At 65.1% G+C, this 24,048-nt stretch overlaps 7 protein-coding genes across 7 annotated transcripts; 3 read left to right on the top strand and 4 right to left on the bottom strand.

Moving 5' to 3' along the window:
- Window positions 1–500: 500 nt before the first annotated feature.
- On the bottom strand, window positions 501–1,791 carry Q8F55_001717 (uncharacterized protein; the record flags this gene model as incomplete). The annotated part of the gene is made up of 3 exons (XM_069350333.1): window positions 501–1,156; window positions 1,193–1,269; window positions 1,310–1,791. 3 exons carry the CDS (start codon window positions 1,789–1,791, stop codon window positions 501–503), a joined length of 1,215 nt encoding a protein of 404 aa, XP_069210719.1.
- Window positions 1,792–2,872: 1,081 nt separating this feature from the next.
- Window positions 2,873–3,523, bottom strand: Q8F55_001718 (uncharacterized protein; the record flags this gene model as incomplete). Its single annotated transcript, XM_069350334.1, has 1 exon — window positions 2,873–3,523. The coding sequence occupies one exon, from the start codon at window positions 3,521–3,523 to the stop codon at window positions 2,873–2,875; it is 651 nt and encodes a 216-aa protein (XP_069210720.1).
- An 880-nt stretch (window positions 3,524–4,403) lies between these two features.
- Window positions 4,404–6,615, bottom strand: Q8F55_001719 (uncharacterized protein; the record flags this gene model as incomplete). The annotated part of the gene is made up of 6 exons (XM_069350335.1): window positions 4,404–4,973; window positions 5,028–5,576; window positions 5,612–6,087; window positions 6,133–6,233; window positions 6,334–6,371; window positions 6,481–6,615. The coding sequence occupies 6 exons, from the start codon at window positions 6,613–6,615 to the stop codon at window positions 4,404–4,406; spliced, it is 1,869 nt and encodes a 622-aa protein (XP_069210721.1).
- Window positions 6,616–7,554: 939 nt separating this feature from the next.
- Q8F55_001720 (uncharacterized protein) lies at window positions 7,555–9,228 on the top strand (the record flags this gene model as incomplete). The annotated part of the gene is made up of 2 exons (XM_069350336.1): window positions 7,555–7,705; window positions 8,051–9,228. The coding sequence occupies 2 exons, from the start codon at window positions 7,555–7,557 to the stop codon at window positions 9,226–9,228; spliced, it is 1,329 nt and encodes a 442-aa protein (XP_069210722.1).
- A 745-nt stretch (window positions 9,229–9,973) lies between these two features.
- Window positions 9,974–13,125, top strand: DIP2 (beta transducin; the record flags this gene model as incomplete). Its single annotated transcript, XM_069350337.1, has 6 exons — window positions 9,974–10,009; window positions 10,060–10,170; window positions 10,206–10,847; window positions 10,885–11,769; window positions 11,807–12,202; window positions 12,244–13,125. The coding sequence occupies 6 exons, from the start codon at window positions 9,974–9,976 to the stop codon at window positions 13,123–13,125; spliced, it is 2,952 nt and encodes a 983-aa protein (XP_069210723.1).
- Window positions 13,126–14,136: 1,011 nt separating this feature from the next.
- On the top strand, window positions 14,137–15,003 carry Q8F55_001722 (uncharacterized protein; the record flags this gene model as incomplete). The annotated part of the gene is made up of 1 exon (XM_069350338.1): window positions 14,137–15,003. The coding sequence occupies one exon, from the start codon at window positions 14,137–14,139 to the stop codon at window positions 15,001–15,003; it is 867 nt and encodes a 288-aa protein (XP_069210724.1).
- Window positions 15,004–16,849: 1,846 nt separating this feature from the next.
- CDR1 (Multidrug resistance protein) lies at window positions 16,850–22,313 on the bottom strand (the record flags this gene model as incomplete). The annotated part of the gene is made up of 2 exons (XM_069350339.1): window positions 16,850–21,312; window positions 21,851–22,313. 2 exons carry the CDS (start codon window positions 22,311–22,313, stop codon window positions 16,850–16,852), a joined length of 4,926 nt encoding a protein of 1,641 aa, XP_069210725.1.
- Window positions 22,314–24,048: the final 1,735 nt, after the last annotated feature.

Genomic DNA, 24,048 nt, shown 5'->3' on the forward strand with positions numbered 1-24,048 from the left:
GCACGCCATCTGTCGCAGCGAGGCCAGACAGAGCAACCAGCACAGCGCAGCGGCGCGGGGCACAGATCCGTGTCCGGGAACCCTCGGAGCGCAGCCGCCGTAGACGCCGTCTCGGGCGACACTTCCGCCCGCGGCAGTGGCGTGGCTGGCCGAGTCGGAGAAGCCACTGGCGGGGGTCGCGGCGGCGCGGTGCCGCCGGCAGGTGGGCCGCCGGTTGTGGTTGGCCTCGTCGGCGATGCGGTGCTCGCTACTGTCATGCCCACGCCGACGAGAGCCGACCTCTCACACCCCCCGACCCCCGCCCCGGCCGATAAGATTGAGCCACGTCGGCCGTCGACCTGCACCCCTGAGATCTGTTGCGATTGCTGACAGAGGAATCTCACGCACAGTCGCCGGCGCGGCAGCCTCGCACCACATTATACATGTCGGCGATTCGGCTACAACGTATGTACAATCACTACACGTCTCGGCATGCCGGGGGCGCGGCGCCGCCTCTCCGCCTACGCCGCGGCCTTAGCCCGCTCCCTGTTGGCCGCGTCAATGTCGCGCACGAGGCCCTTTACGCCGGCGGCAAACTTGGTGTACTGCTTCGGCGTGGCCTGGAAGAGCGCGAACGCCGGCGCGATGTGCAGGCCGTTCTCGTCCTCAAACACGGCGACCTTTACGCCGTCGCCCTTGAGACGGGTGATGAGCGCGTAGATCTCCGGCGCGATCGTCTCAGCCGTCCCGACAGAGACGAACACGCTCGTCTTGTTGCTCGCGAGGTGGTCGAACGCGCCGGCCTCGGCCAGCGCCGGGCTGAGCAGCAGCGAGCGCTCGCCCTCAGGCGTGAGGTAGCGCACCAGCGACGGGATGTGGTACCTGCTCCAGAAGGGCTCGAGGTAGTCTATCCACGCTGCGGCGGGCGGCGCGAAGCTCTTGGTCATGTCGACCCAGGGCGAGCAGAGCGCGAGGCCTCCAGGCCCAGGCGCGGCCCACTGGCCCAGCTGCGTGCTGACAGCGACGGACAGGTGCCCGCCCGCCGACTCGCCAGCGAGGATGACGTTGTGCGGCTCGAAGCCCAGCTCGCCCGTGACGTGCTCCCACGCCGCGAGGCCGTCCTGCAGCTGCGCGGGCCACGCGCTCGTCGGGCTCACGGCCTTGCGGTACTGCGCGGCTTGGCGTCAGCGGCGGCCCCCGCCCACAAACTCACCGTACACGCGGATGCGCGCGTCGCGCGCCAGCTGGAGCGCGAACGGTGTCCACAGCGGGTGGCCAATCACGTACGCGCTGGCCCGTCAGCTCTGTCCCAGATCAAACCCCGACATACCCTCCATGGAAGTAGATGAGGATCTTCTCGCCGGGCTTTGCCTTTTCCGCGCCCTGGCCCTTTGCGCCGTTCGGCGTGAGGATGAACCCGAAGCTCTCCTGCGGCTGGACCTGGGCCGGCGCGTTCGGCTGGCGCTTGGCAGGGGGGATCGTGACGTTTGTCGTCTGGACGTTCTTCTCAATGTCGCCGAACGGGACGACCGGCCGCGCCGGCTTGGTGCTCGCCTCGCGCTTGCTCTCCGGCGCGACGAGGTACGGCGTCAGGCTGCGCGAGTACTTTACGATGCGGGAGAGGAGGAAGAGCTTGAGCGGGATGGGCGGGCGGAAGAGGAGCCAGGTGACGATATTCGCCGGCGTCGTGATGAGCGCGACGAGCACGCGCACGAGCGACTCGAGCACGAGCCCAAGAGTGCGGGGGATGCCGTTCGGCGACGGCTTGGCCGACGCGCGGAACGTCGTCACGGGGTACTGCGGGACGCCCATTGTGCTGCTGCTGCTACTGCTGCTGCTTGTCTGAGAGAGTGGAGGATGGACAGCAGTGAGCATGGCGAGATGCGGCCTCCTTGTGTGCGTCCAGTAGCGTAGCGTGGTGCTGGCTCAATGGTCGGTCTCAACGTCACGTCGCCGCCGCCACCGGCATTCAGTGTGTTAAGCGGCCAAGGGTCAGTGGGATCGAGCAGGCGCAGGCGCGTCGACGCGGGGACGTGGGTCGAACAATACTTAGTCGGGCATCCTTGAAGCTTGATGCCCACCACTCCACGTGCTTTAAAGTTGAAATGACCTCACTCGCGGGCGGTAGTAACCGGTGACGGTTTGCTGCCGAGGTCGTGTCGTGTGTTAATCCGTCTGATCGCTGCCGCCCATGTATGTATTGTATGCAAGAGTACTGCAATACGAGCCAAGTAACAGCCACTCTCTACCCAGCCTGGTCTACATGTACCCCTACCCGCCAACGCCTGGCTCAGTCCCATCGACCTCGAGCGCCGCCCTCACAGGTCGTGTGAGCCTCGGGAGCCTGCCACATCGGCGGCAGTCATGCCGGCCGCTGATCGCCAGAAGTGGGCCGGGGCGCAGTGCTGAGCAGCGAGCCCTGTTACGGCCGTGGTCGCTGTGGTCGCTGTGGTCGCTGTGGTCGCGGTGGTCGCTGCGAGCCGACTGGGCCATGGCGCAGTGTTTGTGAGGGCGGAACTTGGCCGTCGCGGAACTTGGGCGGCGCCGTGCCGCACATCACTGGCTGATCGCCCGAGCCTCCAGCTTCACCCCGACCTTGCCCGCCAGCCAGGCGAGCAGAGCGTGGGGTGCTGCGCGCCGTGATGCCGCCCGCCGTCGCCGTCTCCGCCGCCCCGTCCCCCCTCGCTGCCGCCCCGGTGGTGTCGCTCGTCGTCTCCTGCTGTCCTCGTCGCCGCCGCCGCCGTCGCCGCCCGTCGCGCCCACGCCCCCCCCCCCCCCCGCACTCATAAGTCGCGTGCATAGCGACGGTCGTGTCTAGCTCCGGGCTCCCCGCCCATCAGCATTCTACATACACCCGTGGGGTCGCCCCGGGTCGGTCCGGCGCAGTCGCGGTCTACTCGTTGAGGTTGTAGATCTTCTGGATGTCGGCCAGGACCGAGGCGTAGTCGATCTCGAGGTCCTTGAGAAGACCCGTGCGGAAGTCGAAGACCCAGCCGTGGACAATGGGGAAGTGGTTTTCCTTGTAGCTCTGCTGGACGGCAGCCGTCTTGATGACGTTGCGGGCCTGCTCGACGACGTTGAGCTCAACAAGACGCTCGTAGCGCTTCTCGCCGTCCTCGATCGCGTCCAGCTCCTTCTCGTGCAGGCGGTACACGTCGCGGATGTTGCGCAGCCAGGGGTTGAGGATGCCCAGGTCCTGGGGCGTCATGGCGGCCTTGACTCCGCCGCAGCCGTAGTGGCCGCACACGATGATGTGCTTGACCTTGAGGTGGCGCACGGCGTAGTTGATGACGCTCATCGCGCTCAGGTCGAGGTTGTTGACCATGTTGGCAATGTTGCGGTGGATGAAGGCCTCTCCAGGCTCGAGGCCGGTGATCACCTCGGCGGGCATGCGCGAGTCAGAGCACCCGATCCACAGGTACTCTGGGCTCTGGCCGGCGGCGAGCGTCTCGAAGAAGTGGGGGTCCTTGGCCAGCATCTGCTCGGCCCACGCCTTGTTCTTCTCGAACACGCGGTTGTGCGACTGCTTGAGGTACGAGTCCATCGTTGTGAATTTCGCGGGGGCGGTGGAGGTGGTCGTGGAGGTGTTGTTGTTGCTGCCGCTAGCGTGTGAGGAGCAGAAGCGGGCGAGGGGGCGCGAGGTCGAGGCGAGGGCCGAGGCGAGACGAGAAGCAGAAGAAAGAGGACGCAAAGTTGTGCGAGCGTTCATGAGGGGGAGGCGGCGGCGGCGTCGTCGCGACGGCGGCTGGCGTGGGTCAAAAGTGTCAGGTTCAGAGGTGAGGACTGATTGCGAGTTCCGATAACCCGTCACTTCCGCCCCATAAAAGTCAGAGGGCTGGGCAGTTTTGCTCCCGCAGGTCAGTCACCCCCGTCAATCACATGCATGCATGCCCTGGGGACATGCAGGGCTGCAGCGAGACGACGGCGACGGCGGCCAATGGTCTGCAGGGCGAGGCAGAGGGCTTGACGCGACCCTCTTGAGCGGCGCCGGGCTTGGCGAGCGCGGCGACAGCCCAGGCCGGAGGAGCCCAGCTAATCGCGGTTGGGGGAGCATCGTTTGCCGTGTTAGCGGGGCGCCGCTGCCAGGCACTCGCAGCATGAGTGAGTCGCTTGCCATCTGTGGTCGAGTGAGCTGCGATGCTCAGTCTTGCGACGATGATGAAGCCCAGAGATCATGGATGAGATGAGACGAGGAAGTAACAAGGATTGTGCAGGCCGGGCGTGGCTTACATCGGTTCGAGCTGGGCCATGGTCCAAGCGTGTCTCGGTAGGCCCGACCGCACGGGCCAGCGCAGCTCCTCATCCTCGAGGCAGCGAGTCCTCAGTGCCCATCAATCCGCCCACGGCCCCGCACACTGCCCTCAGCTCGACACAACATGCAGATATCGCTATCACCAGCAGGCACTATAAGATCCCCTACCCCATTAACCAAACGACACGGCCACGCCAGACTCCTCGGCCATCTTCCGCCAGTCAACGAACAGCGTCCCGTCCGGATCGCGCTTCCACACCTCGAGCAGCAGGTTGATAATCGTGATCACACTCCGCACGCCGGTCCGCTCGCTAAACTTGGTGAAGATGTTGATAATCTCGGTCCGCCCCGCGTCGTGGCTGGTCGACACGCCGGCCAGGAACAGCGGGAACATCATCTGCGACTCGTGCGGCGTGCCGAGGATGAGGCGGAGGTTGTGCATCAGCCGCTTGGCGATGAGCCGGCACTGCAGGTCGGACGACCCGGCGCGGAGCACCGTTTGGCGCAGGTACAGCTCGGCGGTGGCGCGGTACGCCTCGATCGCGACGATGAGGTGCGACCTGTCGGTGCCTATTGGCAACTGGACGAACACTCCGAGCGGGATGTCGACGGCCCGCAGGCGCGCGAGGATCGCCTCATGCTGCGCGACCAGGTCGGTGAGCTCGCGGTCCTTGTCGTCGGACTCTGGCGAGTCAAGCACGGCGGCTACTTTGCCGGCAAGGGTTGAGATTTCCGTCAACAGCTGGAGGGTGACAGTCAGCGGCTAGTAATTGCGGATTTCCCCATCCACACTCACATAGAATATCCGCCTCGTCGCGCCCATGTATCCGTCAATCTCGACATTGTTGTGGTTCAGAATGCGGTCGTACACCGCGGGCCACTTCGGACCTCGCGTCATGGCCATGACGGACAGGATGTCGTGGTACGCCGTGTTGTACGCCAGGCTCTGCCACGTCGGCGACGACTTGAAGTCGATCGACTCGAGCGCCTTCTCGAGCAGGTTGCGTGCCATGGGCAGTCTCCGCACCCAGCCCTTGCTGTCGCCTCGCACAATCTCGACGCCGCCAAGAATGATGAGCGTCCACATGTACTCTTCCCGCTCGTCGTTTGTGAACTCGCGCGTGATGTCGAGCGAGTCGATCTGCATCTCGACCGTCTCGGCCGAGACGCGCGCGACGTCGTGATACGGGTGGCCGGTACCCGCTCGATGCGTCGCCGCCCACGCTATCAACGCGCACATGACGAGCGGGGAGCGCTGCACCACGGGCAACAGTTGGTCCAGCACAGGGTTGTGCCCCGGCCCGCCGAGCACCGAGAGCACAGGCGAGAACGACGTGACAAAGTACTGCCGCGTCAGCAGCGCCCCCACCACCAACTCACGTCATACAGCGTCGGGAGGTGCTCCAACACGGCGGCAGCAGTGACCATCTTATTGCTCGCGAACGCGCCGTGGCTGTCGTACCCCGCGGAGAGCGGAACGCCGTGCACGCCTCCTGGCCAGCTTCCCGCGCTCGTACCGTGCGCACCGAGGTCAAGCTCGAGGCCGCTAGACGAGCCGTCGAGCAGGGGCCACGCCCATGCCTGGCCCGATTCTGCGTCCCCAAGGGACGCGAGGAACTGGTCCAGCGCGGACTCGTCTTCGGCGTCGCCTGCCTCCTCGTAAGTGCGCTCAGGTGATGGCTGGCGCCCGGCGCGGTGCCACTCGGGCGACGTCTGCGTGTGCGGTCCGGTGGTCGCGACGCCGGGGCTCGTAGTGACTGTGGTGTGCGTCGGCGGCCCAGTGATGTCTGCCGAGGCGGCGGTACTGGATCCAGCTGGGGGCTCGGCCTCGTTGGGGTCGAGCGAGTCTCCGCGCGCTGAGCTGGTCAATAAGGCTCGAGATGCAGCCGCGGGCAGCTCACGAAGCTTGCGCGTGCGCCCGTTGGGCTGCGGCGAGGGGACGAGGTCGCCCTTCGCATTGCGGTACAGCTTGGGGAAGACACATGGTATGCCGAGGCGGGTGCTGTGGGGCCAGTTAGCTTCGGCAAAGGTCGGCAGTGTGGCCGCGGCGTGGTGCTGGAAGTGTATGCACGAGCTCGGCGCTCGGCGCTGGGCACACTCACCACGAGCCGCATACTGGGCGCGCCGAGTCGCATGCTTTCTGGCGGGGTCAGCGGGCTCCATTGTGATGGGGAGCGCGGGGGTTCGGTCGTCCGTTGGCTCGGTGCCGACGTCATGCGGAGCACTCCCACTCGCAGGTTGTAGCTCACCTTTCTCCTGCGGCAGGTGTAGCAGCCCGCGCGTGAGCGCTTGCGCTTAGTCGCGCTCGACGGCGAGCTCGATGGCGAGCCGCGATCCGGCGCCGGCGATGGCGACTGCGATATCCTTTGTTGTTGTGGTGGCATCGATAAAGATAGGATAGTCTGGGGTGTGTTGTAGTGGGCGGGTAGTGCGAGACCCAAGTTAATAGAGAGATGTCGACTTTTGCGACTTGCTAAGCGCGAGATAAAGAGCAACAACTAACCGCGCACGAGATGGCCAGATGAACAATCAAGCGGGCGGCATCTGCTCCACCTCAACGGCAGTGCTGTTGCTCTACTTGTGAGCAGTGACGGAAACAAGGAAACAGGCAAAGGACGAGCACCACATGCATGGCAGAGCCGACTCGTAGCGAGGCCTGGTAGTCATCACATGACAAAGGCAGAGTGGGCAGTGGGGGTGGGGCATGGTTGATCTCGGTCAAGTCGAACATTCCCCGCCTGATCGCATCTCACATTGCCCATCTCCTCATTCACGGCGTCGTCGCGTCGTCGGCGTCGGCGTCGCCGCTCACCATCGCGCCTCCGTCGGCCGCTCCGATCTCCCCTTCCCCCCAATGCTCAATGCTTTCAGCCCACCCACTATCGCACCACTCACGGGCCGCGGGCATCGGGCGCACTCCACGCCAGCCACGTGGCGCCACGTGGACCACGTGCCCCTCCGTCATCGCGGACTAGCCGCCCGGACACCTGCGTCTCCGACAGCGCGGACACTGACCCCCTTGGGCCCTGCGTCGACTTACTCACGCTCACGTCCGTCTCTGCGACTCGGTACAGACCGCGACATGACCCGCCCGCCCCCGCGGACCACGGACGGAGTGAGCGAGCGCTAAGCGGGTCGTCGGCATCTCTGAGCTAGCCGCCGCCGCGGCGTCCGACTTTATAATAATAAGTCGTGACGCAGCACCACTCACGACATCTACTACCTGTGACACTCACAACGCTGAGCTGAGCACAGCCTCGCCGACCTTACTCCCTCCTCCCTTCCCCCTCGACCCGTTCTATCCCCCTCCCCACCCCCCCGCCATGTCCGCCGCCACGTTTGTCTCCAAGGACGAGCTCCGCGCCCGCTTCTGCTCGGCGCTGAGCGCAATGTACCGCGCCGAGGTGCCCCTCTACGGAGACCTCATCGAGCTCGTCGACGACGTCAACGCCGAGACGGGCATCAAGCCTGAGGGTGAGTGTTGGTTGGACGTGGGACGGGTGGGACGCTTGAGGCGACAGGTGGTGTGGCGGTTGGAGACAGGCAGCGCCTCAACAGCAGTGCAGGCCTGCAGACTGCAACATGCACGGCTGCATGCACGGCGCATCGCGCCTCTGCAACGCAGCTGGGAGATGCATGCTCTGCACGCGTCGCGCATCACCACCGGTAGCGCGAGAAAACGTCGCCGTGGCGAGTCCGCGAACGCGGGCGGATTTTGCGGAGACCCGCACCTCCACCGCAGCCTGCTCGCGTTGGCGGTGCCGCGGCGTCGGAGTGGCCCTCGGCCGACGAGCACATGAACCCGGCTCACACCCGCAGACCGCCTCAAGGTCGAGCGCCACGGCGCCATCCGCCTCGGCAAGCCCGACGAGCTGGCCATGATCGCGCGCCTCTTTGCCCAGATGGGCATGGAGCCCGTGGGCTACTACGACCTGTCGCCCGTCGGCGTGCCGGTGCACGCGACTGCCTTCCGCCCCACCTCGCGCGCGTCGCTCGCCGTCAACCCCTTCCGCGTCTTCACCTCGCTCCTCCTCCCCGAGCTGCTCGAGCCCGAGCTCCGCGCCGAGGTCGAGGCGGTCCTCGCCAAGCGCGACATCTTCCAGCCCGAGGTGCGCACGCTCGTCGCCAAGTCCGAGGCCCAGGGCGGGCTCGTCGAGGCCGACGCCGCCGTCCTCGTCGACAAGGCGCTCGACACGTTCCGCTGGCACGACACGGCGCTCGTCACGCGCGACGTCTACGACCGGATGCACGAGGCGCACGCGCTCGTCGCCGACATTGCCGCCTTCAAGGGCCCGCACATCAACCACCTGACGCCCCGCGTGCTCGACATCGACGCCGCCCAGGAGGGCATGTCGCGCCGCGGCATCACGCCCAAGACCATCATCGAGGGCCCGCCCCGCCGCGCGTGCGAGATCCTCCTCCGCCAGACCAGCTTCCAGGCGCTCACCGAGCCCATCAACTTCCCCGGCGGCGGCGTTGCGGCCGGCTCGCACCGCGCGCGCTTCGGCGAGATCGAGCAGCGCGGCTGCGCACTCACGCGCAAGGGCCACGCGCTGTACCTCGACCTCATGGGCCGCATCCCGCCCGCGGTCGACAACGCGAGCCACCAGAAGCAGCTGGCCAAGGTGTTCGCCGCGTTCCCCGACTCGTGGGCCGAGATGGCCGACCAGGGCCTCGGATACTTTGAGTACGCGCTCACCGGCGCCGCGCCGGCCACGCCCACGCCGCTCGCCGAGCTCGTCGCCGCTGGCGTCGTCTCCCAGTCGCCCGTGACCTACGAGGACTTCCTCCCCGCGTCCGCCGCCGGCATCTTCCAGTCCAACCTCGACTCACCGGGCAAGCGTACCCCCTCGCCCCCGGCGCGCAACGCCACAAAAGAGAAGTTTGCCGCCCTGCTGCCCATGGAGCTGAGGGATAGCTTCGCGCTGCACGAGGAGATCCAGGAGGGCTCGATCCGCAAGCTCGAGCAGCAGCTCGGCTGGAAGCTGCCGGCGTAGACGGGGGTGTGAGGTGTATTCGTAGAGTGTAATAGATGCAGGACATTGTATTCGGCTGGGGTTGGGTGGAGCAGCGGGTGGGTGGTGCAGCGAGTGAGTGGTGCAGCGAGTGGGTGGAATGCAGCAGTGCTGTACTCCGGCGTTGCAGTGGCGAACGCGTTATGGAGAAGTGACCAAGCCCACAAACACCAGCAGTTGTTTGCGCAACGGATAATTCCGGCTCCAGTTCCACTTGGAGCGACGGTTCCATGCAGCCTCAACAACTGTAGGTACGCAGTTCGACCCCGTTCGTTGCTCCAGACCTGTCGCTGGAGGGAAGACCCGCCAGGGTCCGCGAGCGGAGGCCACTGCGTTTTGTGTGTGTGTGTTTTTGGGTGTTGAGTGAGTGCGAGGACTGGGGCAGGTAGTGCCACACACACAAGCGATGCCGCCCACCGTGCCGCCAGGGCCGCTTCAGCAACGGACCGGGGTAATCGGCGTACCTGTGATCACTGCTAGCACTCGCACCACTCGCATACACTGCTTGCTCTCATGCATCCTGATTCAGAACAGTCGTCTCTGCAGAGTGGCACAGTGGCACAAAAACAAGCCAGATCGTCACGTGACAATATGACCTCGCGGAACTATTTTTTCCGCGATTTTGGGAGATGGAGGTTGGACAAGTTGAGCGTCTAAGTGGTGCACGACTTCGATCACACACCTCTACCACCTCGACAGCACCAACGAGCAAGCAGAGTAGTAGACAATGGTGCGATCATACATGCGCCACGGTCCAACACAGGTAAGTAGCCCCCGTTTCCCGCTCCGCTCGGCCCCCGCTCACTCGCGCAGGCCTTTGGCGTCGTGTGTTCGCCGACCGCCAACGCCTCCTACGACGGGCGGTATGCGTACGTCGCGGGCTGGGAGGACCTGCTCGTGTGGGACGTCAAGCGCGGCGAGATGGTAAGCTGCTCTCTCTCTTCGGCCACTGACCCCAGGTCTCCATGTGGCACGCTACAGGCGTCACCGCGCCCGTCACGGCGCTCCAGCCGGCGCCCGTCTCGTCCACCTCCGGCTCGAGCACGGCCGAGCAGACGTTCGCCGTGTCGTACACGGACGGCTCGATCCGCCTGTGGTCGTGGGACCCGTCGTCGCCGGCGTCCGAGGCCACCGAGGTCGTCACGTTCAACGGACACAAGAAGGGCGTGACCTTCCTCGCTTGGGACGGCGAGGGCAGCCGCCTCGCGTCGGGCGGCAGCGAGGGCGAGGTCGTCGTGTGGGACCGTGTCGCCGAGGTCGGCCTGTTCAGGCTCCGTGGCCACCGCGGTCCGGTGACGAGCATCACGTTCGTGCCCCACCCCGAGCTGGGCGCGGCCCAGCACCCCGGCTTCCTCGTCACGACGAGCAAGGACACGTACTTGAAGCTCTGGGACCTGAGCACGCAGCACTGCGTGCAGACTGTGGTTGTTGGCCGCGGGGAGGTTACGTCCGCCGCGGTGACGGAGGAGGAGGGCGAGGGAGAGGAGGAGGAGGTTGGTGGCCGCTGGGTCATCCTCACGGGCAGTGGTGACGGCGAGGTCAAGGCCTGGAGCTTGAGCAAGGCCGCGCTGGTCAAGGGGCTGAAGGAGGAGAATGGAGAGGTGAGTGCGGTGGGGCAGCTGGTGCTGACGCTGCCAGCTGGCCAAGCTCGTTCATCTCCTTGGCACGGTTCCGCTCCCGGCGTCGCAGCACGCCGTGACGCAGCTCGCGTTCCACCCCACCCTGCCGTTGATTTTCGCGCAGACGTCGGACAAGACAACAGCCGTGCTGCGTATCCGGTCCGAGGAGGAGGTTGCCGCCAAGCAGGCGCGCAGGAAGAAGCGCGACCGCGAGAAGAGCAAGAAGAAGAAGGGCGCCGCGGCCGAGGACGAGGTCGAGGGCAACGACGCCGCCGACGCCGAGGTCAAGTGGGAGGACCGTGTGACGACCTGGTGCGTCGTCAAGGCCAACGCCAAGGTCAAGTCGTTCGCCATCGCGTCCGAGACCGGCAAGACGGTCGGCCTCCTGCTCGCCCAGTCCAACAACAGCCTTGAGGCGTACACCATCCCCATTCCGCAGGGCAAGTCCAAGCTCGCAGACGGGTCAGAGCCCGAGCCCGTCAAGGTGCACTCGGTCGAGCTTCCAGGACACCGACACGACGTGCGCGCGCTCGCCGTGTCGAGCGACGACCAGGTGCTCGCGTCAGCCGCGAGCGGCACGCTCAAGGTGTGGAACCTGCGCACGACGGCCGTGCTCCGGACAATGGAGTGCGGGTATGCTCTCTGCTGCACCTTCCTCCCTGGTGACCGGCACGTTGTCGTCGGCACCAAGGCCGGCGAGCTGCTCCTGTACGACGTGGCGGCCAGCACCCTGCTCGCGCGGTACGAGGCGCACAAGGGCCCCGTGTGGAGCCTGCATGTGCGTCCCGACGGGCGCGGGCTGGTCAGCGGCAGTGCGGACAAGGACGTCAAGTTCTGGGACTTTGAGATGCGCGAGGACGGCGAGGGCGAGCGCGTTGTCAGCCGGTTGGGTGTCGAGACGATTGTGAGTGCTGCGTGTGACGGCGTTGCTGATTCCGTAGTACAAGAACAAGCAGCTCGCGCTCGTGCACGTCCGCACGCTCAAAATGACCGACGACGTCCTGGCCGTCAAGTACAGCCCTGATGGCCGCTTCCTGGCCGTCTCGCTGCTCGACTCGACCGTCAAGATCTTCTTCCAGGACACGCTCAAGTTCTTCCTCTCGCTGTACGGCCACAAGCTGCCTGTGCTGTCGCTCGACATCTCGTCAGATTCGAAGCTCATCGTGACTTGCTCGGCGGATAAGAACGTCAAGATCTGGGGCCTCGACTTTGGTGACTGCCACCGCTCGCTGTTTGCGCACGACGACAGTGTGATGCAGGTCGGCTTCGAGAAGAACAGCCACTACTTCTGGACCGTCGGCAAGGACGGCCTTCTCAAGTACTGGGACGGTGACAAGGTGGGTAGCGAGCGTTGTGGAATGACGGCTGACCCGCCCAGTTCGAGCTTATCCAGAAGTTTGAGGGCCACCACGGAGAGGTGTGGGCGCTGGCCGTGTCGCAGCAGGGCAACTTTGTCGTCACTGGCTCGCACGACAAGAGCATCCGCATCTGGGAGAAGACGGACGAGCCGCTGTTCCTCGAGGAGGAGCGCGAGCGCGAGCTCGAAGCGGCTCACGACGCCGACCTGGCCAACCAGCTCAACAACACGGGGCTGGCCGACGACCTCGACGAGGACGGCGAGGAGGGTGCTGGCGAGGTCGAGGCCGTGCACTTGCAGACGGCCGAGACGCTCATGGCCGGAGAGCGGATCATGGAGGCGCTCGAGCTGGCCGACGCCGAGCGCACCTTGTTTGAGGAGTACGAGGCGGAGAAGGCGCGCCTCGGCCCCGCGGGCGAGTCGCTCCCCGTTCCGACACGCAGTGCCGAGCTCGTCGCCCGTGGCGTCGAGCCCGACGAGCACGTCTACAACACGCTCGCCAAGATCCCCGCGGCCAACATGGAGGACGCGCTGCTGGTGCTGCCCTTCCGGCAGGTGGTCAGCCTGCTGTCCTACCTCGACCAGTGGGCGCAGAAGGACCGCGACATCATCCTCACGGCGCGTCTGCTGCACTTCCTCATCCGCACGCACCACGCGCAGCTCGTCGCCAACAAGGTGATGCGGGTACAGCTCGTGTCTTTGCGGACGCATGTGCGCGCCGCGCTGCAGCGCCACCGCACGCGCATGGGCTACAACCTTGCCGGTCTGCGGTTCCTCCGCTCGCGGTGGGAGAGCGACCGGACAGCGGGGCTGCTGGAGCAGGAGGGCATGGACGAGGAGGCGGTGCGCAAGCGGCTCGACGAGTCGCGTGTGAAGCGCAAGCGGGTGGATGTGCGGGCGTGAGCGTAGGCGTAGGCGGCGAGGAAGTGGCGAGGAGGCGGCGTGCATCTGTTTCTCTATCCACAAAGCATGCATTGTTTGGTCATGGCAGGCGATGGCAGGCGATGGCAGGCGACGGCAGGCCGAGCGACAAGCGCGCGTAGGGTCTGGGCGGGCACTCGGCAATCTCTCCACGCCGTCATCGGTGGCCATCAGCTGACGTGCAGCGTGGGCGACGAGCACGACGAGGACGATTTAGCCACTGCCGAGGGAGACAGCCGAGGCGGGGTGGTGCAGAGGCTGCAGGTAGGGGGACGCCGACAAGCTCGCTTGACCCCTTTGTAGGCGCGGCGTTTATCGCCGGCGGTTATCGGAAATTGCAGCGAATTGGTGAAGCACTGATTGATTAACCAACTGGGTGGGTCTCTCCGACTCGGACTCGGGCCAGCGAGTCGACACTGACACCGACAGGGCCGGTGCCGCCGGCGAGTCGCTCCGACCGCCCTGGCAGGCACAGTGGGTGGCCTGGGTGGCCGCTGCACCGGACGCTGCTCGGCAGCTGCTTTATCGCCAACTCGACATTCCCAACGGCCCAGAGTCGTTCACGTGGGCGGGCTCGATTGCGGCACGCGGCACGCGGAAGAGTACCGGCCACCGGCGTCCGTCTGTTTACCAACAACTCTAGCCGAAAAGGTCAGATAACTCGAGCCCGCTCCCACGGGCGGTGAGATGTGCGGTGTGCCAAGCGGCCGAGTGGAGGGCAGCACTCGCTCGCTCGCCCCCGCCTCGATACGATGCATGGGTGAGTGCGTCAGGATGTCGCCCAGCGCCGGGAGATCCGCTGGGTGAGGCCGGGGGCGGGGCTAGAGTGGAGGGACGCACTGTTTGTGGCACCTGGCAGCGCGGCGGCACAACAGCAGAGACATTAAAAGCAACGCGGCGGCGAGTCACCAACTCACTGACGTCAACCGACTCGTTCTCTTACTTATAACCCACCACCCGGCAGCGAGCATGCACTAACCACCCCACGTCCCCATGTGCATCGCCACCGTTATCCCGCCCTCAAACTTCAGCGCCGCGTGGTACGTCGAGGCGCTCGGCATCATGCAGGGGCAGAAGGCGCCCTCCCCCTCTCCCCCGCCGCCGGCCGACGACCAGCTCGACCTCGACGCGCTCCTCGCGTCCGTGTTCGCGTCCATCCCCGACCGTGAGGCGCTGCCCCAGGCCACGCTGACGCCAGTCACGGCCCCGAGCTATGCGTGCGAGACCCTCCCCGACTTTGCGCAGGCGGCCGACGCCGGCCCGTCGACGCTGCCCTCCCTGCCCACACTACCACCACTACCGACCCTGCCGTGGGACCTCGGCCTCGACCTCGGCCTGTCCCTGCCCACGCCGCCGCTCGCCACCTCGAGCACGAGCAGCGCAACCCCCGCGCTCCCCACGCCGGCGGGGTACGACTCGCGCGAGGCCAAGTGGGCGGCCGTGCTCGCGCGCGATCCGGCCGCCGACGCCGCCTTCGTCTACTGCGTGCTCACGACCAAGATCTTCTGCCGCCCGACGTGTCCCAGCCGCCGGCCGCTGGCGACCAACGTCGACTTTGCGGCCAACCCCGCAGAAGCGATGGGCATGGGCTTCCGCGCGTGCCGCCGCTGCCTGCCCGACTGCATCGCGAGCGCGAGCGAGACGCGCCAGGTGCTGGCAGTAGAGCAGGCCAGGACCATCCTGCACGACTGCATCGACAACAAGACGCCCGTGCCGAATCTCGCCGCGCTCTCGGCGCAGGTCGGCATGTCCAAGTTCCACTTTCAGCGCACCTTCAAGCGGTTGGTGGGCGAGAGCCCAGACACGTACGCGCGGGGCCTGCGCGCCCGGCGCCCGCGCAGCCCGCGCAGCCCGCGCTAGGCGGCAGCTCGCCCCGTGTCCAAAACTCGCCGCTTAACCGGCCTCCTGCCTGCCGCCGCGCAGTCGCAGCGCGCAGATGTAGCGCCCCACGCCGCGCGGGCTAGTAGAGCCCCCGGCATTGTACCGCACCTCACCCGATGCACGTATCCGTCTAGGCCCGAGTGCACGTATTCCGTCTGGGCCCGAGTGGGGCGGGGGCGAGGCGCGCATTGTGGGTGTGGCAGCAACGACTCGGACACGCCCGACGCAGAGCAACGTTGCCGTGTGGCGTGGCGGTGGCTGTGATTCGTCGACGTGTTGGCGTGTGGGCTGTGCTCTCAAGTCGCGGGCCGGGTCGGTCGCAGAGTCTCGAGCCGCGCTGTCCCATACCTCGTCCCTCTTTGTAAAAAATGCAGTGAGACGGGCCCAGAGCGACGCTTGGTGGGAAAAGCTGCTCAGCCGAACAGCTCGCGAATGAACGACTCGACCCGCTCGCCCGCCTCACGCCTTGCCCCACCATGCCTCGCGGCATCGCTCGTCTCTACCGCGTCCGCGTGCCCAATGCATATGTCCCCCCTCGATCTAAAATGTAGCAAGACGAGCCAGAGTGGTAAAAGCTCGGCGCGACAACTCGACTCGCCCGGCGGCGGCCCCGTGGCGACTGTCCCACAATTCTCCCGACGCGCAACGCCCGTTCCCCCCGTGCGCCTTGCACTTCCCCCCTCCCTTGCTCTAAAACGCAGAGGACCGAGAGCGACGGGCGCGAAACCCTCAGCGAACAGCCCGAGTCGACTGGCCCAGCCCCGCACAAATGCCCAGGCCTGCCCAACTCTCGCGACAGCGCCCGTCCTACCGCCCGTGTGCCCATGCACACCCCCCTCCCTTGCTCTAAATTGCAGGCAGAGGAGCGGAGAACGACGTGGTGCGAAACGCTCTGCGAGCAAGCCACTCGACTCGCGCTGCACGGCTATTGTCCCACCAAAACCTCGGGGCACTCCCCGACGCGCATTACCCCTCCCCTGCGTCCTCTAATTGTGGAGCTGTGAAGCCCCGGGGTCGGGCTCACGCGTGCGACGTCGTGTCTCCGGCTCGACGGGGCAGCATGCCAACTGCGACGCTGCGTCCCCCCTTTGCCTCCGTTTGCGCCGCTGTCTCCTCTTCGTCCTGCTGCCACGCAACGCAGCAGCAACGTCCCATTTCATTCGGCACGAGTCGAGTCCGTCGCGCCATTACGCATTTCTGTGTCCATGGCGCCATTACGCATTCATTCCGTTGACTCGGGCCACTTGCACTGCCACGCTCCGACAGAGTTCCGCGTCCCTGCCTCACACTCGCGCTCACACCAACCCCAAGCCCCTTCGTTGCGCTCACCTCCTTCGACGTGTGTACCTGCGTGGGCTGTGCGTGTGTGCATGGGGTAGGAGGAAACGGTCACATGGCATCGTTGCTCCGATCGTGCAAGCCGCGCCACGCCTTCGCACCATTCCACACAGCACACAAACGCCACACACAAAACGCAGTGTCCTCCGTCCCTGGACCCGGGTCTCCCTCTCAGACGGGTCTGAGACTGCGAGTGGGGTCGGACAGCGAGCGGGGTCGAACTGCGTACCTACTGTTGTTGAGGCTGCATGGAACCGTCGCTCCAAGTGGAGCCGGAATTATCCGTTGCGCAAACGACTTCGGTGCTCGTGGGCTCGGTCACTTCCTTACAAGCTCACTCGCCCCTGCCTCAACACAACCCACTGGCTGCCCCCGTAGATTAATTGCCCATTGCCCCAACGTCCAATGTTCAATCGGTGCATGACGCTAATAAACGCTATTATGAGATGACAATACTGCTAGAGCGGCGGCAGCCCACTCTGTCTATCTAGATGTTGTTGGGGGTGGTGCCGCGAGGGTAGGTGCCCGGGACGCCGACTGCTGGGCTCGCAGCAGGGACGTTGACGGGCTGCGCGTCGACCGAAGGCACACGGGTGACGTCGTGGTCAAGCTCGACGGCGGCGGGGTGGTAGTTGGTGTCGACGGCGCTCGTGGCGACGGGCGGCTGGTACTCGTTGCCGACGGGAAGCACCGAGGGCTTCTCGCTGCCGGGCGAGCCGTCGCTGCCAGCGATCGTCGAGTCCGAGTTGTCGACAGCCTTGTTGACGGTAGCAGTCGTGTTGTACGCCTGCTTCTCGTTGGTAGGCTCGTACAGGCCGCCGTTCTTGTGTCCGTCGTCCGTCTTGGTGACCTGGCGCGAGGCGTCGCCCGGAGCCGGCGCGACGTCCTCCTGCTGCTCCTGGGCCTGCTTGCTCTTCTTGGGGACACGGGCGAGCCAGTAGAAGAAGATGGCACCGACAATGTTGACAATGATGTAGACCCAGACGAGGCCAAAGTCGCGCCAGCGGTGGGCGTACTTGATCTCGAAGGCGCTCAGGAAGGTGTCGGTCTCGTTGAGGGGGCAGAAGGCACAGTCCGAGGACGCCGAGGGGTTCTGCAGGTAGCCGCCAGCGACGCCAATGTACGGAGCCATGTAGGCCTCGCACGAAGCGCCTCCCTGAGGCTGGAAGTGGACGTACTCGATGTCGGCGCAGACGACGTTGGTGCGGGCGACGGCGGTACCGAGCATGCCCTCAACAAAGTAGGTGAAGGGGGACACGCGCCACATGAACTTCCAGAAGCCGGGAAGGGCCGAGCCGGAGACGAGGACACCACAGAACATGAGGCAGAGCGAGAAGAGCAGGTTGGCAATGTTACCGGCAGTCTCGGCGAGCTCGATACCGGCGACGATCATGGTGGCAAAGGTCGAGGTGAAGAGCATGAAGGCCTCGATGAAGAGCCACATGAGGGCACCACGCTCGTGGACAGTGTCGGTCACGACGGCGTTGCGGTAGTAGCCGATGGGGTAGTACCAGCAGAAGAAGAAGATGGTGCCGACGAAGAGTGACCAAGGGATCTCGACAATGATGTTGGAGAGGATGAAGACGATCCAGCCGTAGGTCTTGGAGGGGCGCTCACGGACCTCGTAAAGCGAGCGCTGGATGACGAAGTTGGGCATGATCTGCTGGACGAGCTGGCCGAAGATGGTGAACATCATGAAGACGGAGAAGAGCTGGTTCTGGAGACCCTGCTGCGAGTTGCTGGCCTTGAAGAAAGAGAAGCCGATGAACAGAGCCGAGACGGCACAGAGGGCAATCTTGGCCCAGATGTACGACGGGGTGCGCCAGTACTGCTGGAAGACACGGCGGAGGACCTCGAACAGCTGGACGGTGAAGGGCGCGGCAAACTCGGCGTAGGCAGCCTTGTCGTTGGCCTTGTTCTTGGACTGGTCGCCAGCCTGCTGGCCCTCGCGCTTGAGACGGGCGAGCTCCTCGCGAACGGCGACGCGCTCGGGGGACGCCTTCCAAGCCTCGTGCCAGTCAACGTCAGAGTGCGAGCCGGGGGCGGCGCCGATGGCAGAGAGCATCCACTCGGCAGGGTTGGCACCCTTGGGGCACTTGGGGGCACCGGTGCGCTCAAAGTAGTCGATGAGGATGGAAGACTGCTGGCCGACCTCGCCGTAGTATACGGTGCGGCCACCCTTGGCGAGGAAGAGGAGACGGTCGAACTGCTCGAAGAGCATGGCAGAGGGCTGGTGGATGGTGCAGAGAATGGCCTGGCCGTTGGCAGTGAGCTTGCGGAGGAGCTGAAGAATGTTCCACGACGTCTGCGAGTCGAGACCCGAGGTAGGCTCGTCAAGGAAGAGAAGGAGGGCAGGCTTGGCGACAAGCTCGACACCAATGGTGAGACGCTTGCGCTGCTCGACGTTGAGACCCTCACCGGGCACACCGACGACGGCGTCGGCGTAGGCGTCCATCTCGAGGAGCTTGAGGACCTCCTCGACGTAGGCGTACTTCTCCTCGCGGGGGGTAGCGTGGGGCTGGCGGAGAACGGCAGAGAAGCGGAGAGCCTCACGAACGGTCGAGGTCTCGAGGTGAAGATCCTGCTGCTGGACGTAACCGGTCTTGCGCTGGAAAGAGACGTCACGGGGGAAGCCATCGACAAGCATTTCACCAGTGACAACGCCCATGGTAACACGGGTAGCGAGGACATCAAGGAGAGTAGTCTTACCGGCACCCGAGACACCCATGAGGGCGGTCAGAGTACCAGGCTTGACCCAACCGTCGACGTGGTCGAGAATGCGGCGGGGCTCGCCCTTGATCTTGATGTCGTAGACAACGTCCTTCCAGGAGAAGATGGAGGTCTGGCGCTGAATGATGCCGTCGGCAACATCGTGCGCGGCGCCATCCTTCTTGCCAGCACCAGCCTTGACGGCACCCGACTCCTCGTCGCCCGACTTGCCCTCCTTGAGCTCCTTGGGGATGTGGCCGCGCGGGTAGATGAGGATTTCACCCTTGGAGCGGGCGGCGGAGATGAGCTCGGTGGCACCAAGGTAGACAGCGAGGAGTCCGATCATGAAGGCGAAGATGATACCGACGTTGCGCCACTTGTGCGAGTGGTAGTACTGGTACGCGGCGTTGATGTAAGCGTCACCGTTGACAGTGGTGGCGCCAGCAACCGAGCCGACAGTCGAGCAGACAACACCGGGGCCCGAGGTGGGGTAGCCGGGGCCGGCAGGGGTGAACGTGGCACACTCGTACTCGCGGTTGTGGAACTCGTTGACCATGAGCGACTCGAAGCCGTAGGCGACGGGGTTGATGTAGTTGATCCAGCGCGACCAGCCGTGCATCGAGGGCACGGGGAGGGCGAAACCGGCGTAGATGACAATACCGAGGATGATGACCGCAGCAGGCGCGAGAGCCTGGGTGAGGGAGCGCGAGAGCGAGGCGATGGAGCGGAAGAGCATCGACATTGTAAGTGTCAGGAGGAACGACACGAACAAGAAGTAGAAGAAGGGTCCCGGCTCGCGGCGGAGGTTGGTCATGAAGTAGAGGATACAGTTGAAGATGATGCAGTTTGTGATCTTGTAGGGCATGTCGGTAAGCATTGATGCGAACGCTTCGGCCGAGGGGTGGTAGAAGGCATACTGCGAGTGCTTCTCGACAATGTTACGCTGGGCGTACAGAGTCAGAATCTCGAGGGCGGAACCGAAGGCGTTCAGCAGGACAGCGAAGAAGAGCAGAGAGCCACGAGCGTAGAACGAGTCGGTCGTAGGCTGGAGGTTGAAGAAGATCGACGAGATGATGAGACCCATGATAATGTTACCAAAGAGCTGAGTGAAGGTGAGCGACGGGTCGGCCTTGAGACGCTGGAAGCCACGGCGGAGACAGAGCTGGATCTGGCCAATGTAGCTGAGCGTGTAGGGCGATCCGGGGCGGATGTGCTTGGACTGCTGGGCGCGGCGCGACGCGAGGAACTTCTCGTAGTGCTCGCCGTTGGTGGGGTACTTGGCGTCGAAGTCGGTGATCGACTGCTGGAGGGCAGCGTAGGTCGGCGACTCGCGCCAGCGGGCAGCAAACTCCTTGGGAGTCGTGGGCACCTTGGACTCGAAGCCCTTGCGGGCCTGACGCTCGCCAGGGGCGGTGAGCGAGGTGAGGAAGTCGGGGGTGGTCTGCTGCTCGGGGCAGAAGAAGCCCATGTCGACGAAGAACTGCTTGGCGGCAGTGGTGGGGCCGAAGTAGATCTGCTCGCCCTCGTAGAGGACACAGACCTTGTCGAAGATGTCGTACGCGGCCTGGGGCGCCTGGTAGATGGCGACGACCGAGGTCGTGCCAAAGTGGTCGGCACCGGAGCGGAGGTTCTTGACGAACTCGATGGCGTTGGCAGCGTCGAGACCACGAGTCGAGTTGTCCCAGCACTGGAGGGGGGCGCCGGCAAGGGCAGCCTCGGCAATCGAGACACGCTTGCGCTCACCACCCGAGACACCACGGATAAAGTCGTTGCCGACCTTGGTGTTGATAGTGTGGCTGATGCCGAAGATGGACATCATGACATCGCGGAGCGAGCGGGCAAACTCGTCGTGCTTGAGGCCGAGGGGAGGGTGGCGGGGGGCACGGGCACGGGCGGCAAACTCGAGCGTGTCACCAACGACAAGGTTGGGGAAGTGGACGTCGACCTCGGCAGTGTAGATTGCCTCACCACGGAACTGGGTGTGCATCTGCTTGGGCGTGATACCGCGGTAGTTGATCTCGGCATCGTCGTCGAGGTAGATACCGTTCATCTCGCCGGCAATGGCCTTGAGAAGGGTGGTACATCCCGAGCCGGGAGGGCCGAGGACGACGAGCATCTCGCCCGCATCGAGCTCACCGTCGACATTGTCGAGGATCTGGACCTTGCGCTTGCGGCCTGTAACGAGGTCGCGCAAGCTCTGGAGGCCAGAGTAGAGGATGTTGCCAACCGTCTTTTGGTAGTCTGGTCGCTTGTTAGCGCGTTGCCACAGGGTAAAAGAAAGGTCATGGGTTGTGCAACATGGGTAATAACGGCATCAGGGGGTCAAGGGTGACCGTTTGTGATTGAGTTGGGTGGAGCGGCGGACCGATCGGAGGCGCCGACTCCACACGAGGGGTGTAAACAATGGCAGGGGTTGGTGGTGGTGCCAACAGCATTGCCATCGAGCTCGTCGATGCAATGGCCGCGACCACCGTCACAGTCGCCGTGGCCAGCAGTCACCACTCTCGGATGCACGACCGGCCCACTAGCGCGTGGCCATCGTGTCCGCCGGGATGGGCTGCGTCATCCCCAGCCCAACCTTTGCTGCCCACTTTTGCCTCTTGCGCCTCTCGTGATAGCGTCGTACTGAATCATGACTGCGCCAAGTGGCTTGACAACAGTCGCCGCTAGCAAGCAGGCCAGATCCAAGACATGACCGTATCACGGGTCTCGTCGATCACACCACGTCCGTCCCCCCGGCCCCAGCGCACACCGACTCCCACGACCAAACAGGACTCACCAGCATCAGAGCCGAAACCATGCACGCTGAGGTGGCGGTAGGCGATACCGGCCGTGCGGGGGCGGTCACCGCTGCACTGCACGAGGCGGCGGGTCCACTTCTGGACGTCAAAGCTGTCCGAGTAGGGGTCGAGGTCGCTTCCGGGCTCGTAGTCGAACAGGTCCTTGCGCTCGACGTTTGTGTTTGTCGTGGTGCGGTTGAGCGTGTTGCGCGTGGGCTCGCGCGTGATGGACTGGCGCGTGATCTGGCGGGCGAGGGTCACGACCTCTTCGCGGCGCTCGTGCTGGGGCGTGAAATATTCCTCGGCCTCCTCAAACTCGTCGTCGCGGGGGCTGCGGAAGCCGAGCGAGACCTTGCGGGCGAGGGGCGAGCTGGGCGTGTTGACGCTCGACCTGCGGCGGGTGCCAGAGCCGTCATAGCCCGCTGTCCCGTCGTTGTTTGACGGAAAAGTGCCAAACGACATTGGGGCGGGGGAAGGGGGGGTGGAATGGGGTCTGTTTACAAAGTTGGGCGGGGTGGAGGGGGGTGAGTCGAGGTGGGTGTGTCGGGTGAGGATTACCTTGTCGTCGCGTGCGTCACCTGGTTGTCGGACGTCGCAGCTGGGTCTAGGTCTATTGAGGGGGGAAGAATGGGGATCAAGAGGGGGCTGTTGGTTCTTTATACTTGAGCCATTGCCCGTCACGATAATAAACGTCCAGGGGGGAGAGTGGTGTCTGTCGCCGTGTCGGTGGGGGACTCGGGGGGTCGGCCTTGGCTCGATTTTTTCCCTTGGACCTCGCCCGAGAGCCAAGCCATCGGCCTTGGTGCTGCAGGCGTCGTGCTGCTGCTCACCACTGCACACCTCTTCCATCCGGTGCGCAGGCGTCATCGAATCGGCTGACAGTGGCCTGCATGCCGTCAGTGACCGACGGCGGGGCAGACCACGGCGGGGGCCACTGTTCGTCTCTCGGCCCCCGACGGCGGCGACGGCGCGAGCTCCAAGGAACAGTGTCCAGGGCACACATGTGGGTAGTCGCCGGTTCGCCGTCAATTAGTCGCCCATTTAGAATCTTGCTCCCAACTTGTATTCGAGCCCAATACAGTTGAATTGTTTGCGTGCCTTGCTCGTCGCCCGTCCGTCGTCTAGGGCATAATGTCCCAATGACATCAGCCGCTTGCAGCGTGGCGCCCACGGTCAAGCTCGACCTCCGGACCTCCCCGCGCGAGCACAACAGGCAACCGGCGGTAGCCGCCCCGCCGGCTTTCCCGCCGTCGTCGCGCTGCTCTGCTCTGCACGCATGCACGCTCCACTCGACTGATGTCACCAGCCATCCGCTTTATTCTCGCGGCCCACATGAACATGCCACAAGGCTCCACACGACGTCACGCGAGGTGCCACTGCGAGGCTGCCGCAGCCTGATCTGCACAGATCTGCATGAAAGCGAGCAGCTGCAAGCGAGCTGGTCGAGACCGACCTGCCCGCAGCTACCTGCCCCATACTCCGGCTTGGCCGAGCTCGCCCCGGGTTCCCCGGCAGGCAGCAGGAAATCGCTCAATCGTCCCATCGAGAATCCAGACCGTCAGGCTGTTTGCTCGGTCCGCTTCCGCAAACCCTGGCCGTGGGCGTGCAGCGACCCTGCGACTGCCCGTCTCTCGATAGCAGCGGCGCGCAGCAGGCGATCAGTGAGCGAGGAGCGAGCGAGCACCACTGTGGCGGTGACGGCGGCGCACGTCGAGCGTCGTCGGCGTGTGCAGCCCGTTCGGCCCCCATGCCGCCTGCCAGAGCTCACTCAGCAGCGTCAGCGTCGACGCCCGGCACCGCAGCCCGCAGCCCCAGCGCGTCGTGATCGCCGACGGCGAGCGCGATGTTTGGCCTTCCTCGCGTAACCTGACTAAGGGTGCGTGATAAGCCTGCCGCTGGAGAGGGCGGGCCGGGGCCGGGGCGCGAGCCGCCCGCCGGCAGCGGAGATCGGCCCATCTCCGCGCTGATACCACGCCGAGGCCGAGGGGCCGAGGCATGCAGAGCGGCACCGCCGCCGCTTGGACAGTAAGCCGCAGCACCCCGCAGCGCCGCCGGCCGGGCGCCGCGCGCCGCACCCTCGCACCGCCATATCGTATCTAGATAGCGATCGGTATCTTGCTTGCAGGGTGCGAGGAATGGCGCGTCGACGACGTGTGCCAGGCCGGCGGGGACGACGACGTCGGGGGCGTCAACCACC

The sequence above is a fragment of the Vanrija albida genome, assembly GCF_041260175.1.
Source record: "Vanrija albida strain AlHP1 chromosome Unknown contig_2, whole genome shotgun sequence".
Lineage (NCBI taxonomy): Eukaryota > Fungi > Basidiomycota > Tremellomycetes > Trichosporonales > Trichosporonaceae > Vanrija > Vanrija albida.